The sequence below is a fragment of the Vicugna pacos genome, chromosome 10, assembly GCF_048564905.1.
Source record: "Vicugna pacos chromosome 10, VicPac4, whole genome shotgun sequence".
NCBI lineage: Eukaryota > Metazoa > Chordata > Mammalia > Artiodactyla > Camelidae > Vicugna > Vicugna pacos.
Genome location: NC_132996.1, coordinates 26,682,602 through 26,701,938, shown reverse-complemented (window position 1 = coordinate 26,701,938; position 19,337 = coordinate 26,682,602). Strand labels below are relative to the sequence as shown.

The window sequence follows — 19,337 nt, the reverse complement described above, 5'->3', positions numbered from 1 at the left end:
GATATTTGCTGTTTGTCTTTTATCCTAGATGATCATGGCATTCAGGTGAGTCTGGGGAGGGGGTTCTATGGCCATTGATTCTGAAACACACTTCATTTGAGTCTTCTATATGGACTTTATTGGCTTTTAAACTCTGTCCCCAAACCTGCTTATTTTCTTCCCATTGTGAGATGTCTAAGTAGAATAGTTTACTGATCACCTGAGTATGGCCACCCACATTGTCCTTATAAGAGTGAACAGTTCTAGTTGGCCTCTGTAAAATACCAAAAAGCCTTGTATTCTGTCTACTTTTCTTGCTTTCATTACTGAAGTCTCAGGAGTTGTGTTTTTGTTTGAGGCCCAATCATTTTAGTAAAGCTGTCATTGTACTCTTTTTCTCTTTACTTTTAGGGTTTTGGAAAAAGAAGTTATAAATTATGCTGTTCTTATATTGGATGAGTGGTAGAAATAAAATTTAGGAAATTTTCTAACTTGGGTAAAGCAGAATCTTTATTAACAGAGATACAAGATGACAGTTCTTCTTGTGCTGCAGCAGTCTGTCTTTATCCATCCATTTAAAGCAAAATATATTTTTCTGTGATCTGACTAAGCAAGGTGGAAGTTCCCATGGACTAAATGTCTTTATCTGGAAGTGATTTTAAGTGAGGTAAGGTTTCATTCATTTGCTTGAAACGTACTGGCCCATTAGTATCCCATCCTGTCTAATGCAGGACTGTTGTGTAAAATGCTACTGTTTCCATTTTTGGATTCCATGATGCCCAGTTAACATTCACATCAATGGCCAACACAGAAAAGTAATAGGGATAGGATGTAGCATTTTCAAGCACATGGTTAATCAATATATAGTAAGTTGGAACTCTTTAAACAGGTCTCCTTTGTTGTCTCTCTTTGAATGACATCAGAGAAACTTGAGAATTATCTTTGTTTCTTCCTTCTCACTCAATCTGCTCCCTCCCTCAAATATTATTATTACTATGGTTGTAAACCTTGACTTTCTTTTTCGTCTAAGGGGTGCTCAGGCTTGCTACCAGGGCCCTCTACCAGTTGTCCCTACAGCAGGAACCAGTCCTCTTCCATCTCTTCCTGGGGATTTCTGGGTGCTCGTTGTTAGCTTTGATGATTTTAGGAACAGAGAGAGAACCTGGTATTATTTTGAGAGTAGTATGGAAAACTGATAACAAAGTGACCCTAAGAATAAGATTCTAGCTAGGCTGAGTTATTTAACCTACCTTTGCTTTAGTTTTCTCAGTTGCAGAAGAGGAATAATAGTAGCTACACTAGAGAGTTGTTTTTGAAATTAATTCACGCACTTATCTCCATTTTCTCCCCAAACCCCATTAAATTATAGTAATGTAATTTGGAAAAAGTAATATAATTGAAGGACAAAGAAGTGGAGGGAAGATAATATAGCAACAGGATTTAGGAAGATTGCAAATTGAAGAATATTAACTCACTAAAAGAGAAAGCAAACTGAAAACTACCCGCAAGAGAATGAAAGTGCAAGCTAATCCATATCACAACCCCATACAGGCTCAGGAATTGTAGGTGCTAGGTACCTCTGAAAGGGGGCTAAAATCAGGAGGATTGGTTGACCCCGTTAGACTCCCAGATCTTTTCCTTTCCCTCAACTTACTGAAAATAAATTTCTCAATAATGAGAGACAGGTTAACTTTTGAAGGAATTGAACCAGAGTGGGTCTGGACTCAGAAATAGTAGGCATATTAGGGCAAAGATAAAGCAACAGGATGAAGCAGGGATTAAGTGAAGGTACATATTTTGTCTTCTAAATATATTCATGGCTTTCTCCTTCACCTTCTTCAGGTCTTTGCTTAAAGATACCTTTCCTGACCACCTGATTTAAAATTACAGTCCTTCCCAACCTGATACTCACTGTCCCTCTTTCTGGCGTTATTTTTCTCCATGGTAGTTATTGCTACCTTACAAATTTTTTCTTATGTCTCCTACAGTGTTAACACAGGAGTAGGGGGTTTTGTCTTTTTTTTTTGTTTAGTGCAGTATTCCCAGTGCCTAAAATAGTATCTTGTAGGTGCTCAGTGAGTATTTGTTGAATGAGTGAACAAATGAGATTATTCAGATCCTTTTCCCAAAGACTCACAGCTAGTCTTAAGTCTTCAGGTGGGAGTTTGGAGGATTTCTTTCTGGAGAAATGACTGGCCTAAAAGAAAAGACATGCAGATATTGATATTTGGGGGAAGAGTCCCCCATTTAAAAGGCTGGGCCTCTACTTGATAACTGTACAGTGATACTCAATAGTCAACAAACCTGCTTTCTCACAGTATCACCAGGGAAAGCATCTAACACAAAAGATGGAGACCAAAACAAAATGAGAAAAGAAAATAATAATACATATTATTATATGCATTATTAATTATATATTATATGAATTATTTAAAATAATGTGTATTATTAAAATGAAAGTACTGAAAAAAAAACTAATATCTTTTGTCAGAGACAAGAAAGAACATGGCATCTGTGAAACAAGAACAGGATGCTTTTTTTTTTTTTTAACAAAAAAGGGAACCTTGTTTCAGAGAACAAAATATAAATGTTGGGAATGAAAACATGTATAATTGATACAAATTCAATAGAAGAGATACCATATGAGATCGCTCATATGTGGAATCTAAAAAACAAAAACAAAAACAAACAAACAAACAAAAACAAAGCATAAATACAGGACAGAAATAGACTCACAGTCAGAGAATACAGACTTGTGGTTACCAGGGGGGTGGAGGGTGGGAAGGGATAGACTGGGATTTCAAAATTGTAGAATAGATAAACAAGATTACACTGTATAGTACAGGGAAATATACACAAAATGTTATGATAACTCACAGAAAAAAAAAGTGACAATGAGTGTGTATATGTCCATGAATGACTGAAAAATTGTGCTGAATACTGGAATTTGACACAGCATTGTAAAATGATTATAAATCAATAAAAAATTTTAAAAAATTCAATAGAAGAGAAAGTTTAAAGACTCTCCTGGAAAGCTGTTCTACTTTAAGATTAAAATTTAGAAATATAGGGGATTAAAAGATTCTTAAAAAAATCTCTACAGCATTACTTTATTAGAAGTTGATAGAAAAATACCCTAAATTTTGAGAAAGAGTAGCTAACCTAAAATTGTTTTGGCTAATATTTGCCTACTGTGTCTTTGTCTGTCTTTATTTTGGAACTTCTGGTCTCTTTTAAATAGTATGTAGCTGGAATCAAAAAAAAAATCTCATTTGAGGATATTTCAGACCTAGAGTATTCTTGATATTATCCTTTATATCTATCCTTGATATATTTGGATTTATTTCTGCCATCTTATCTTGTTTTTCTCATCTGACCTGTGTTTCTTTTTCTCATTCAATTTTTTTTCTCTTTTAGTGTAGTAATGATACAATCTATTTTTGAATGCTCACCTTATCATTTTTTGGTAACAACTTTATTGAGATAGAATTCACATATGATACAACTGACTCATTTAGAGTATACAATCAATTTTTTTAGCATATTCCCAGAATTTTGCAACCATTACCACAATTGATTTAGAACAAGTTCAGCACCCCAAAAAAGAAACTTTATACCCATTGGCATTAGCCCTGCTTTTGTCCAAACCTCTGAGCCTTACACAGCCAATCTATTTTCTGTCTCTATAGATTTACCTAATCTGGACATTTACAACAAATGGAATTATACAATAAATGTGATCTTTTGTGATTGTTATTGCTAACATAATATTTTCAAGGTTCATCTATTTTGTAGCATCTTATACTACTTTATTCCTTTTTATTGCCAAATCATACTCCAGTACATGGATATATACCACATTTTATTTATCCATTCAATAACTGATGGACATTTGAATTGTTTAAACTTTTTAACTATTAACAATGCCACTATGAGCATTCATATACAAGTTTTTATGTAGACATATGTTTTCATTTCCCTTGGGTGTACCTAGGCTTGGAATTGCTAGATCATGTGGTTTCTCTCTGTTTAACTTTTTGAGGAACTGATGAACTGTTCTCCAAAGCAGCTGTACCATTTTATATTCCCATCATCAAAGTATGTGGGTTCAAAGTCTCTACATTCTTGCCAACACTTGTCATTGTCAGTCTTTTTTTGTTTATAGCCATCTCAGTGGTGTGAAGTGATTCTTTGTTGTGATTTTGATTTGCATTTCCCTAATAACTAATGATGCTGAATATCTTTTTATGTGCTTATTGGCCATTTGTATATCATCTGTGGAGGAGTGTCTATTCAAATCCTTTACTCATTGAAAAAATTGGGTTGTCTTTGTATTGAGTTATTAGAGTTCTTTATATATTCTAGATACAAGTTCCTTAGATCTATTTGCAAGTATTTTCTTGCATTCTGTGGGTTGTCTTCATGTTTTAATGGTGTCCTTTGAAGCACAAACATTTTTAATTTTTATAAAATTCAATTTATCTATTTTTTTCTTGTGCTTTTGGTATCATAGCTGAGAAGTCATTGCCTAACCCAGGTTTGTGAAGATTTATGCCTATGTTTTCATCCTAGAGTTTTCTAGTTTTAGCTCTTACATGTAGGTCTGTGATCCATTTTAAGTTAATTTTTGTGTATGATGTGAGGAATGGGTTCAGCTTCATTCTTCTGCATGTGGATACCCATTGTCCTGGCAGCATTTATTGAAAAGACTCCTCTTTCCCCATTGAAGTATCTTGGCACTCTTGTCAAAATTAATTGACCACACATGCGTGGATTTATTTCTTAACTCTCAGTTCTATACCATTTATTTGTATATCTGTCAGTGTCACACTGTATTTATTGCTATAGCTTTAGGAAGTGAGTCTTGTAACCTTGCTTTTCATTAAAACTTGTTCTGACTATTCTGGGTCCCTCAAATTTCCGTATTAATTTTAGGATTAGCTTGTCAATTTCTACAAGGAAGTTAGGTGCAATTTTGATAGTTACTAGTTTGAATCTGTTAAAATGTAAAGCCATTTTAACAATATTACATCTTCTAATCCATGAATATGCGATACCTTTCTATTTATTTATGTCTTCTAAAATTTATTTCAGCAATGTTTTATAATTTTCTGTGTACAAGTCTTGCATTTCTTTGGTTAATTTATTCCTAAATATTTTATCAATGCTATTGTAAATGGAATTGTTTTCTTAAATTCATTTTTAGATTGTTCATTGCAAGTATATAGAAATACAATTGATTTTTGTATATTAATCTTGTATTCTGCAACTTTACTGAACTTATTTACTAGTCCTTATAGTTTTTTAATGGATTCCTTAGGATTTTGACATGCATACTTAATATATAAAAGGACAAGTTGAATCAATATTTTTGCCATTCTTCTCAAATAATACAAAGTCTTTAGAAATATGTGGCAGACAGAACAATGATATCTGAAGGATACTTGGGTTCTATCACTGGAACCTGTGAATATATTATTTCACATGGCTGAGGAGAATTAAGGTTACATATGGAATTAAGGTTGCTTGTCAGCTGATTTTATTTCTTAACACCTTTATTATGGCATGATTCCTGTACAGTAAACTACACATATTTCAGATGTATAATTTGATGAATTTTGATAGATGTATACACCCATGAAACCACCACCACAATCAAGATAACTAACATTTCAAATGTGAAAATGGGTATATATGTGTATATGAGGGACTGGGACATTGTGCTGTACACCACAAATCGACACATCGTAATTGCCTGTACTTCAATTAAAAAAACAAGATGAATTTTGACGGTGAGGTATATAGCTCAGGGTGAACGCATGCTTAGCATGCCAAAAAAAAAAAAAAGATAGCTAACATTTCCATCATTCCCCAAGAGGTGCAAATTTTGAATTTCCAATTTATCTCTTCACAGACTTTTTACCCTGTGGTAACCATAAGTTTGTTCTCTATGTTTGTGAATCTGTTTCTGTTTTGTAGATAAGTTCATTTGTGTTCTTTTTTTTTAGATTCCACATATAAGCAATATCATATGATATTTTTCTTTCTTTTTTGGCTTATTTCACTTAGAATGACAGTCTCCAGGTCCATCCAGGTTGCTGCAAATGGCATTATTTTATTCCTTTTTATGGCTGAGTAGTATTCCATTCTCTCTCGCTTGCTCTCACGTGCTCTCCCCCCCCCCTCTCTCTCTCTCTATATATATATATAAAATTTCTTCTTTATTTAGTCATCTGTTTGTGGACATTTGGGTTGTTTCCATGTAAATAGTGCTGCTGTGAACATTGGGGTGCATGTGTCTTTTCAAATTATATTTTCCTCCAGATATATGCTCAGGAGTGGCATTGCTGGATCATATGGCAAGTCTATTTTTAGTTTACTGTCTTCTGTAGTGGCTGCACCAGTTTACATGCCCACCAACAGTGTAGGAGGGTTCCTTTTTCTGCACACCTTCTGCAGCATTTATCATTTTTGGACTTTTTAATTATGGCCATTCTGACTGGTGTGAGGTGATACCTCATTGTAGTTTTGATTTGCATTTCTCTAACAATTAGCAATGTTGAGCATCTTTTCATGTATTTGCTGTTTATGTATTTTGGTAATTAGTCCCTTGTTGGTCACATCATTTGCAAATATTTTCTCCCATTCTGTAGGTTGTCTTTTCGTTTTGTTGATGGTATCCTTAGCTGTGCAAAAACTTTTAAGTTTATTTAGATCCCATTTGTTTATTTTTGCTTTTGGTTCTATTACTTTAGGAGGTGGTTCAAAAAAAATTGCTGTGATTTATGTCAGAGAGTGTCCTGCGTATGTTTTCCTCTAGGAGTTTTATAGTATCTGGTCTTACATTTAGGTCTTTAATCCATTTTGAGTTTATTGTTGTATATAGTGTTAGAGAATGTTCTTATTTCATTCTTTTACAGGTAACTGTCCAGTATTCCCAGCACCACTTATTGAAGAGACTGTCTTTTCTCCATTGTATATTCTTGCTTCTTTTGTCATAGATTAATTGACCATAAGTGTGTGGGTTTATTTCTGGGCTTTCTATCCTGTTCTATTGATCTATATTTCTGGTTTTATGCCAGTATCATACTATTTTGATTACTGTAGCTTTGTAGTATAGATGATTATATGGTTTTTATTCTTTAGTTCATTGATGTGGTATATCACACTGATTGATTTGTGGCTATCTTTTAACCCTTGCATTCTTGAAATAAATCCCAGTTGGTCATGATGTATAATCCTTTTAATGTATTGTTGGAGTCGGTTTGCTAGTATTTTATTGAGGATTTTTGCATTTACTGTGTTCATTGGTGATATCGGCCTGTAATTTTCTTTTTTTGTGATATCTTTGTCTGGTTTTAGTATCAGTGATGGTGGCCTCATAGAATGAGTTCAGAAATGTTCCTTTCTCTGCAGTTTTTTAGAATAGTTTCAGAAGGGTGGGTATTAACCCTTCTCTAAATGTTTGGTAGAATTTACCTATGAAGCCATCTGGTTGTGGACCTTTGTTAATAGGGAGTTTTTAAATTACTGATTCAATTTCAGTACTGGGTAATTGGTCTGTTCATATTTTCTGTGTCTTCCTGGTTCAATCTTGAGAGATTATACCTTTCTAAGAGTTTGTCTATTTCTCTTAGGTTGTCCATTTTATTGGCATATAGCTGCTTATAGTAGTCCCTTATGATCCTTTGTATTTCTGTGGTATTGGTTGTAACTTCTTTTTTCTGATCACTGAAGATGAAATTAAAATATACCTTGAGACCAGTGAAAATGAAAACAAGATCATCCAAAACCTATGGGATGCAGCAAAAGCAGCTCTAAGAGGGAAGTTTATGGCAATATAGGCTTACCTCAGGAAACAAAAAACTCAAACAATCTAATCTTACACCTAAACCAACTAGAGAAAGAAAAACAAACAAAATCCAGTTTGCAGAAGGAAATAAATCATAAAGATCAGAGCAGAAATAAATGAAATAGAGACTTACATATTTGTGTATTTTTTACACATACATACATGTAATTTTAACCAGTTGTTGTAACCAAAGTTGTATCCTTTAAGGTACCTAGTTATTGTTGATGGAAACAGTCCCTGACATAAAATTTCAGTACCAAAGAAAGCTGTCAGTCAAGTGTAAAAATGGGTAACAGCATCTTCTGACATGCAGAGTTTCAAAATTAATCCCTTTTCTCAGGAAGCTAATGAAGGATGTGTTCCACCAAAAGAAGAAAGTGCATCAAGAAAAATATGGGATATGGGAATGAGGGATCCAACACAGGAGGAAAGCAAGGGGAATTCCCAGGATGATGCTGAAATGACATGAATTTATCCTTTTCAGAGAGCAAGCATTCCAATTTGGAGCAGATGAATAGAAGGTGCCAGAAAAGGGGATTTCCAAAGAAAAAATGAACCTGATACATCATCTAATGTTATTGACCTTTTTAAGAGAAGTTTTACAGATTTCTCAAAAGTTTTTTTAATTTAAAAATGTTTAATTATGAAATATACATAAAATTTAAAATATATATATACAGGTTAAAGAAGAATAAAATAAATTCCCATATGTTTACCACCTAGCTGATGATATAGAACATTATCAGCATTTTAGAAGCCCACTTGCCTCTCCCCAAGAGCATTCCCACTCCCCACAATCTTGAATTGCATATTTATCATTCCCTTGCTTTTTTTTTAAAATAGTTTTACCATGTACTTATGTGTTCAGAAAAAGATACTATTTAGTTTTGCCTGTTTTTGAACTTTATCATTAATAGAATCATACTGCATTTATTCTGTGCTTATTTCTTCCTCTAAATATTATATTTTTGAGATTCATTTGTGTTATTTCATGTGATTCTAGCATATCCATTTTCATATCTGTGCCATATTCAACTGTCAGAGTATATTATAATTTGTACATTCCACTGATAGTAAACATTTAGCTTGCTTGTTATTATTCTTTGCTTTTATGGAAATGCTTCCATGAACTACTAAATCAAAGGACACCAGTTCAGTTTTACCAGGTGATGCTTCAGTTTATACTCCCACCAGCAATGGATGCCAGCTCCATTTGATCCAGATCCTCCCCAAATACCTGGTAATGTCTGGCTTCTTATATTTTGTCAACATGCCGCATATGAAATGATACCTTATTGTGATTTAAAATTTTATGTCTTTTGGAGTGAGTCCATTTTCCTGGGTTTCTCCCCTCTATACATGTTATTAAACTCTGATTTCCTTTTGTTTGAAAAAAATTGTCTCTTGGCAGTGAATGAAATTGGGACCCTTTTAATATGTTTGTAGGTTGTTTGTGTTTCTCCTTTTGTGAAATGCTTGTTGATGTCTTTTGTCTATAAAAAAAATTTGAGACGCACTTAGTGATAGTTCAATAGAAAACTAAGCAAATAAAACAAAGGACAATGATTCTGGAAAAAAGTAAGAAGTTGTATAAGAAAGAAAATATAGTCAGTATACTGTGTGGCTTAGCTGTGAACAGTATTTCTGTAATAACTAACATTTATGAAGTACTTATTATATGCCTATTTGTAATCATACCTCAGAGCTTACAGTTGAGGAAATTGAGGCAGAGGTAACTTGTTAATGATCACAAAGCTAATAATTATTGGAAATAAAATTTAACCTAAGAAAATTTATACATAGCCATACTATAAAAACTATATATAATTTTAAAGAATAGTTTTAATTTTGGTTAAGTCCAACTCCTAAATCTTTTATCATTTCTGCTATTGGTGCTGTAGCTAAGAAACTGTGGCCCAACCCAAGGTCACAAACATTTACTCCTGTGTTTTCTTCTCAAAGTTATAAAGTTTTAGCTCTTACGTTTAGGTTTATGATCCACTTTGATTTAATTATGTATGTAGTGTGAGGGTCCAGCTTCTCATACTTTTTGCATGAATACTTTTGCAGTTGTCCTAACACCATTTGTTGGGAGGACTGTTCTTTCCCCAGTGAATTGTCTTGGTCCCTTTGTTGAAAATCTATTGACTATAAATGTTAAGAGTTTATTTCTGGACTCTCAGTTCTATTCCAACTGAATGTTAGAATATATGTCTACTCATACTTATACCACAGTCTTGATTAATGTAGCTTTGTAGTATCCTTTTACTGGAAGCCTTATCAGGACTCAGTAAGGAGTATTCTTTTTATTAGCCTCAAAGCATAATAATAGTACAATAATGACAATAAACATTTACTGAGACTGAGCTAAGTACTTTATGCACATTAATTCATTTCATACTGTCAGCAGATGATCATAACTGTGTCAGACTTTGAGAGTACAATGGTGAACAAATGGAGAATATTCTTGGTTTCATGGATTTCAAACATTAGTAGCAAATTAGATGGAGTGACTGGAGGGTAATAACAAATATAGGAACAAACTAATTTTAGAAAATGATTAGTTCTATGACAAAAATAGAACAAGCTAATTTGAGAGTAACCAAGGGATAAGGCTACTTTAATCCTCATAACAACCCCTAAAAGACTGATCTTATGACCCTATCTGACATGAAGAAACTCAGGCTTGGAGAAGTTAAGTGACTTGCCCAAGGTCACACAATTAATAAAGGCAGAACTGGGTTATGAAATCAAACCTTTGGTCACTAGTAAATGTAAAATTAATTTAGGTTCAGGAAGTTTTAAGGGTACAGTATCCTCTCATTCTTTTCTCCATCTTTAAAAATTGTCCTCTTTCTGCTGGAAATAGGCTAAGTTCAAAGTATAGGCCAAGGGTTCTTAATTTGGAATTCTTGGATGGATTTCTTGAAGCTAGTGGAATTATGTACAAAATATATACGTATGCATTTTTTTTCTAGAGTGAGGGTTCATAGTTCATCAGATTCTGAACAGGGTCTGTGATGCTAGCAAAGTATCCATAAACATGCTTGATTCACGTGGTTTAGGGAGATGCCATATTTCCTGTTTGTCTCTCACAGCACTGCTTTGTTCCCTCTCTGCCAGACTTTTCCTCTGGTAGCAGGAGGTGGGAGGAAATTATACATTTATTTTGTTAGGTCTGAAATAAACTTTATTCTGGCATCAAAAATTCTGTATACATTTATCTCCCGAAGTAGAATTTTATTTATAAATTATAGGACTTAGTAATTCATCCATTAGTTAAGAACTTTAGAATTAACTTTGATTCTACTGTCAGTCATCGTCCATATCTTGAACATTCCTAAAATTTGTTTATTGTTTTTTTGAAAGTTCTTTCTATGTTTTCCTCTTTAATTCCATTGCCAGCCTAGACTCTCATCTTCTCCTACCCAGGTTATCGCAGCACATTTTTTTCCAGAATCAAGTCCATCTTATACTTTTCACGGCATTGCTCATTCTGAAATACTTTAATCTGTGCATTTTATTGGCTTCTCATTTTCTGCAGTACCATCCAAACTCTATCTGACTTTTGGGACCCTAACACACAAATAACAGAAAAAGAACATATATTCTCCACTTTATTACTTACTATTCCTTTTTCCATGATCTGCTTTTATTTGTATCAGCTTTTACTTTTCAAAATTGCTGGATTATTCCCACCTGGTTGCAGTTATTTTTTAAATTTGTTTGTTTTGTATCAGTGTCCTCTATCACAGGCATCATACTGGGTCCTTATTTATGCCCTTCTCTCTGACTGAAATATTTTCCTTACCACTCCCTATTTCCCTATTTCCATCATCAGTCCAAATTCTCTCTGTCCTTCAATGCATAGCTTAAATGTTACTTTTTCTTTGAAGTCTCTGTTTCCCAAGCTGAAAGTAATCTTTGTTCCCTCCTTTGAACATTCACAGCACTTTACCTATACCCCTTAGGGGTATTTAAAGTATTTATCTGTGCATTATGTTAGATATTTAGGTATTTGATATTAGCTTCTTGGGAGTAGAGGCATTGTCTCACTAGTTTAAGATTATCCCAGCATCTCCTACCACCCCATCTCAGGTCCACCCTAATACATATAATAGGTTCTTGGTGAATAAATCCTTATTTTTAAAGTATAACTTAACCTTGTTATGCTTTTGAAAGTTATTTTCGTTATATCAGAATTCTTTCATTATGACTCCATGGAGAAAAAAGTCAGTAATTAATTCATTTTTAAAAATTGTAACTAAAAAGAGCCTACACAGGCTAAAAGGACCATAAAGTAGCTAGGTGTTAAAGAATACGAAACTATTTTTTTTAAACCAAAACTACATGCCTAAAATACAAAGTATTCTTTCTGACTAGATATAAAGATTCATGTAAGGACCTTATTGTGTGCTTCATGCCTAACATTGGTTGCAAAATTTCCTGAAGTCATGGAGTGTATAAATAATTATGTGTCCAAATGAAGATGTTAGGAGTATACCAGAAAAATCTTTGTGGGAGTAGGAGCAACCTTTGGAGGTGTATAGATTATTGGCTCTTTAACCAAATGGGAATTACTCATAAGCTGGTTTAAGTTGGATAGTCCCTGGAACTTTTTTTTTTAATGAAGGAGATTAGAAGTGGAAGGTGTTCTCCTAGGCATAATTTCTGCTTGAAGAAAGTAATTTTCATTTAACTAGTGCCCGGGCAACTTGGAAAGTCTCTGTGGCCTTGGCAAAGTCTGCCATATTTAGACTCTGAAAATGAAACTTCTGATAATATGCCCTAAATAAAGCCTTACTACTTTTCAGAAGCATAAATGAGAGACTAGGAGAGAAAAAAAAAATCTGAGAATTAGCATAGCATTGGAGAAAAGAGCAGAGACTTTGAAGAGTGATGGAACTGGATTTGAATCTTGTCACTGCCATTTAGTAGTTGTATAACCTTGAGCAAGTTACTTTGTATCTCTAAATCCGGTTTTCATCTGTAAAATGAGGGGGAAAATAACTCAAAGTTTTGTGAGGATTAAATAGAATCATAGAATCATGCCTGTAAATTGGCACAGTGACTCACTATTATGTACAGTAAATGTTAGGTACTATTACTATGATGGTATCCTAGGTCTAGACATCAAAATTTCATGCATGGATCCTTAAACTCTATTACATGCCATATTAGGGATGTTATAGATACTCAAAATAGTATATGCATAGGTGGATTTGTGAGTGACTGATCAGTAAGAATTCTGCTTTTAGAATGAAATTCTGCCATTAGTAGCAATGTGGATGAACCTAGAGAATGTTATGCTTAGAGAAAGACAAATACTATATGATATCACTTATATATGAAATTAAAAAATAATACAAATGAATGTATATACAAAACAGAAATAGACTCACAGAAAACAAACTAGTGGTTACCAAAGACGAGAGGTAAGGGGGAGTGACAAATTAGGGGTATGGAATTAACAGATACAAACTACTGTGTATAAAATAGATAAACAAAAGGATAGGTTGTATGGCATGGAGAGTTATAGCCATTATCTTGTAATAATTTGTAATGGAGTATAATCAGCAAAATACTGAATCATTGTACTATACACCTGAAACTAATATTGTAAAACAACTATACTTAAATAAAAATAAATGCTAAAAAAAAAAGAAGAGCTCTGCTTTTAGTTTTCCAGTAGGCATTCAAGAGCAAGTAGCAAACCAAAAACAAAAGGTCTAGGCTAAAGTTGTAGTTTACTTCCACAGAGGGAGTTTTTCTATCAGAAGATAGGTTTACCTATTCATGAGCAACTACCAAATGCCACATGTATTAGATCCTTTTAAAAGATATCTTATTTTTCTCAGTGACTGCAACCCAAGGCAGAAAAAATTTATATAATTTGAATTTGCCCAAGTCCATGCTGTTAGGAATTTATAGGGAATTACAGTGAAATGGTAGACACTGTGAGGAATTTGAACCCCTCATTCTAAATCATATACTCTACCTTTGTATTTCTAGCACCTCTCTCTCAACTCTAAAAATTGGGGAACTCTAAAAATTATCAGTACCTAGGCCACATCCCAGATCATTTAAATCAATTTCTAGAGGTGAGACCCAAGCATCAGTATTTTTAAAAGCTCCCCGGTTGATTTTATTGTTATATGAATTGAGAACTACTGAACTGTAGTTCAGCTGCTCCATTGTAATTCTTTCCAGTATTATAGTCAACCTAGAGTGCTTTTGTATTACCTTAAGTTTTAAAAAGGAGTCTTGTATTATACTTTGTACATGTTTTCAATTAGGTCCCATAGCATATACAAGAAGATACCAGGCAGGAGGTAATGTTTTGCTGCTGATAGAATTCTGAATTTCCTACATTACTGGAAAGAAATAAGAATAATGGAAATAAGAGATGACTCAGGGTTTCTTTCTTGTGTTCTATCCAAGGTTGAAGGCATAGGTTGTAAATAGACATTTGTTGATTATTTTTTTAATTAATATTTTTAATAATATATGGTTCAAAATCAAAAGATAGAAAGAGATGTATATTGAAAATTGTCCTTTTCAACTACCAGTCATAGTTCCCCTCCCAGGATATCATCAATGTTATATCAGTATTCTCCCAGAGATATTTTAAACATATTTAAGCAATTACGTTTATACATATTTCTCATTTTTACCTAAATGGTAGTATGTTCATTATGCTTGCTTACTCAACAGTGTATCTTACCTATACATAAAGAATTTTATCAGTTATATAATTTCTTCTTTTTTACAACTGAATATTATTTCTCTGTGTACCAAAATTATTTTAATCAGTCATCTGCTGATATTTAAGTTACTTCCAATTTTTCTCTATTACAAACAGTGCTACATTGAATAAATAAGTCATTTCACTTCTGTGTGAGCTTGTCTTCAGATAAATACTCAGAAATTCAAGATGTTGATACTCCCAGTTTGCCTTCTATGAAGGTTGTATATTGATTGGTTGAGAAATGACAAAGAAGCATGAAAAAATGTGAAAAATTAAAGGCATGAAGAAATATTAGTGACCAAAAATTATTGTAGCAGGAATAATACTAGAGTAGGTTGAGAGGATAGGAATGAGCCAATAGCCAAAAACACGGTGAGAGAACCAGCAGGTTTTGTGGTGTGTATATACACAGAATATATTTGTGATTAAAATATACTAAGGAATTTCCTAACATCCTAAAAGTTTTATATATATCTGAACTTTTAAAAACACATTTGAATATAATACTTTGTGAATGAAAACATACCTTTATAAGAAAGTATGTTACTATTTTCATTTCAGATTTCCACTCAGTATTTGTTTATCAAGATTTTGTCTTTTCATGCATAACTCTTTTTAACTTGAAATCTCTCTTTTTTTCCTTAGCCCTGGAAGAAAGCGGGACTTTTCTCCTGTTCCTTGGAGTCAGTACTTTGAGTCCATGGAAGATGTAGAAGTAGAGAATGAAACTGGCAAGGATATATCCTTTGCAAAATGGCTTATTCTTTAGTAAGCTTATAACATTTTCTAAGTGTAGTTTCTAAAATGTTCTCTATTCCTGCTTTTTATTTCATTTTTATTCCTTACCTGTTCTTTATACGGCATGGAATATTACTTGAAAGACTATGCCAGTATCTTACTTGGCTATAATTATCTAATGTGTGGCGAAGGGATTAAGATTAAATTCCTGAAACTGATCAATCTCTTGAGAACCCAGGGGAAGGTTTCATGATCCAAGTGAGTTGAACTGGGTTAGTGTCTAGAAACCAGGGACTGTGTCCTCATTAAGGCAAAGGGAATCTTTTTTTTTCCCCCATTGAAAAAGTGGTCATACTGGCTCCATGCTTCAAAAACAGTAGTTTGGTGTCTCAGAAACTTCTGTTCAGGTGCCTCTTAAGTTGGAAGTCTGCAGCTTTGCTTTTAGTTTGGTACTGCCTGAGTTTTCTAATCAATGTTATTATGACTAAGTTGTCAAAAGCTTCAGTGAGGGGGAGAGAAATAGCTCAGTGGTAGAGTGCATGCTTAGCATACCCAAGGTCCTGGGTTCAATCCCCAGTACCTCCATTAAAAAACAAAAACAAAAACAAAAAAACAAGCTTCAGTGAGCAAAAGCTTAGATATGTTATCTTTAACTATTCATACACTTTTCGAGTTTATAAGAGTGGCTCAGAGGGTCCAGTCCTACTCCTTCTGCATGGAGGAGGCCATTCTGCCCTTTCCTGGGCTGTGTTCACGGTAAGTAGTTGATAGTAGAAGTTGATGTTAGTGCAATCATTATTTATTTCAGGATGAATTTGACTAGCCTGACTCTTCCTTCTGTGCACGCTCACTTAGCTTCATGTAAGAAGATTAGGGATGTAAGTTGAGTCCAAATGTTTATCATCGTAGGCCCCAAATCACCTGTTCTTTAAACTAGAGGTTCTTAACTGGAGTGAGCTTAAGTGCATGAATTCTTCAGTTTATAAAATGTTCTCAATATATTGCATTGGGATGAAGGGGATGGAATTGTCAAAAGTGGGAGTCTGTATCTCAGTGATCTAAGTCATAGATAAGCAGACAGTCTATTCAGGTGCTTTAGATAGAGATAATGTCTGTCCTCCCTAATAGAGCCTACTATAGTACTTAACACCTGGAGATGTCCCATAAATATTTGGAAGATGTTTTTTCTTTTTTTAAATAATGCTTTCTGTTTTAATGGTGTTAGTGAGCTACTAGGAAGTAAACAATACTTGGTTGATGATACCCTGGTCTAAAGTAGAAAATAAGTATCTGTGTGAATACTGCCAATTGTAGATCTTCCCAGTATCCTTGACTCTGGGATGGGGTAGCCCATATGTAAGGGGAGATGGTGTTAAGGAAGATACTGGCAACATTGCTGTCTAAAATGAAATTGTCATCTCTTGTATGTATCAAGTAGATACACATGTGTCCTCTACTTACCATTAGGGAGTCTGAAGGATAGAAGGTGGGAGCAAGTGGGAATGCAGCACTAGGAACCTGGAGCCAGATGGCTGTGGAGTTGAGGAGGGCCCTGAACTTTTTCATTTTGCTCCTGGCAGCAGGATTATTGTAATTAAGTGTAAAGGTGCCTCTGGTCTCTTCTATTAGACTATGAATTCCTTGAGAATAGGGGTAATGTCTGACTTCTTTTGTTTCCAAATGCCTGAAACAGTTCCTGACACATAGGCACTTACTCAACCGTTATTAAATGATTTGACCCTTGTCTTGTTTGCTGCTTTCTTGCTCTTAACTCTAGGAGGTAGCTGTATCATTTGTCCATAAGTTGCAAACTATTTCATGTCTCTGGGCCTGTGTTATCCAATAGAAATGTAATGCAAACCACATGTATAGTTTTAAATTTCCTAGTAGGGACATAAATAGGTAAAAAGAAACAGGTGAAATTAATTTCAAAATGTATTTTATGTAACCCGTTGTACCCCAAATATTATCATTTTGACAGATAATCAATAAAAAAGTTACCTTTGTGATATTTCACATTATTTTTTATACTGTCTTTGAAATCCAGTATGTGTTTTATACTCATAGTGCATCTCAGTTTAGACTAGCCACATTTCAAGTCCTTAGTAACATGGCTTTAGTCATTTATATCCCTCAGCTAGATTATCAGCTTTTTTCGAGGCAAAGACCAGGGCTTATTTATGTGGGGCACATATTTTATACTCAAGGAATGTTTTTTGAATGAACAGGTAACTGCAACATGTGCCTGTTCCTAATGTAACAACTATATTAGTAAATGTACTCTGATAGCCCTGAGCCAGGGTCAGAAATGGTTCATGTGCTGTGACTCTCATGTTGCCTGGCTCTGCTCTAAACTAATATACTTTCACTGGGCAACTAACATGTTGGAGACCTGGAAGGAAAGAGATGTGTGACTGGAGAAAGGAAAGAGGTATCATCTTAATTGGCATGTCACATCCATACAACTGAATTGAAACTGGGAATAGTGACTCTAGGCTCTACCTGATAAGAAATTTGACAAAAAGTAGTCTGTGGAAAGGAAAAGCTTTATTCCAAGGATAGTACTTAATAGGTCATAAGATTTTGTAAAATTTGGTGAGAATTACGTATGTAGGCCAGAGGTAGCCTCACTATATTCATTGAACTTTTGAGTAGCTACCTAGGACTCTAGTGCAAAATCAGAGCTAATGTTAACTGTTTGAACATTGAGTCCTTAGAAATGAGGGATCTAGTTAGGTCTAGATCAGACTTTCTGTGAAACAGCTATTGCTTTTGACACTAAGGGGAGGAGCAATGGAGTAGAAGTCAGATGATGTGATTTCTAGTTCTGATTTTGTGAGTACTAGTAATAAATATATGTTACGAGTACTAGTAATAAATATAAAGGCTACTTAAGCCCTTGAGTAAGTCACATAAGCCTTTCTGTAGTCTCCAAATGCAGTCTCCCTACACTTGAAGATGTCTGTAAAGATTATGTATAATAGTGGATATGAAAACTGTTTTTAAATTATGAAGTCTTGTACAAATATTATTATAAGCTATTTGTTGACATGTATTGATATTAAGTAATTTTATCTCATAGATAGGAACAATAAAATAACATGGAAAGTGCCTGGCGTAGAGGAAGTGATTGATAAATAGCTGCTGACATCATTATACTTGTTATCATTGTGGAAGATGCCTCTGGTTCTTCTTTTACTCAAGTGTATTCTACAGATGACAAATTCCATGAGAAATTAATGAAATAGGGATTTTGTGATTAAATGAGTTTGAGAAATATTACATACAATATATATCAGTAATATTTCAATAAAGCTGGGGAAAAAGATTTCAGGAAATACCCAAAGAGATGACAGGAGGCTACATTTGGTTGACAAGTCAAAAGGGCTTTTCCTCCTCTCTTTCTTATTAATTTTATGTGTTTTAAAATATTTTTATCATGAGAATATAATAAAAATGATATGTTTAATCACTTAAAAGGAAAAATATGATTTAAGAAATCTGATTTGTGTTATATGTTGACTCTTATGTTGGTAACTTACCTTGATTCTGGTCTTCTTTTTAGTAGTAGTTATATGACCCTGAGCAAATAATTTCCTCTCTTGTCTTCAGTTTCCTCATTCATAAAATGTGAGAGTTACCCTAGACAGTTCTCCTATTTTATTTTTAAAAGTAAAAAAAAAAAAGTTGATGACATTTACTAACACAAATTGTGATATATTATTGCCAGAGAATCTGGTTCATTTGAAGAAGAAGATCCTCAATTATTTCAGATTTGTTTAAACATCTCAAATTGTACCTCATCATAATATTATGATTTCTTTTTCAATATATTTTTATTTAACTGACAAGCTTATGTGTACTGCTGCTGTATCTTCAGTGAATCTTCGGTAGATTTCATGTCTTGGGCAGCTTTCAAGGTTATTTCTTGATCTGAATGTCACATTTATATGATAAACTGAGCCAAGACGTAAACTGACTCATGGTCCTTACCTAGAGAATTTCCCTTCCAGAGCAGGA

At 33.9% G+C, this 19,337-nt stretch overlaps 1 protein-coding gene across 2 annotated transcripts in view; it reads left to right on the top strand.

Moving 5' to 3' along the window:
* Window positions 1-19,337, top strand: part of PPME1 (protein phosphatase methylesterase 1) — a 60,706-nt gene that overhangs the window by 12,074 nt on the left and 29,295 nt on the right. For both annotated transcript variants that reach the window (XM_006203339.4, XM_031681342.2), the window contains exons 2-3: window positions 15,225-15,318; window positions 15,981-16,073. In XM_006203339.4, coding sequence (XP_006203401.1) covers window positions 15,225-15,318; window positions 15,981-16,073 — 187 coding nt within the window. The remainder of the gene's footprint in view (window positions 1-15,224; window positions 15,319-15,980; window positions 16,074-19,337) is intronic.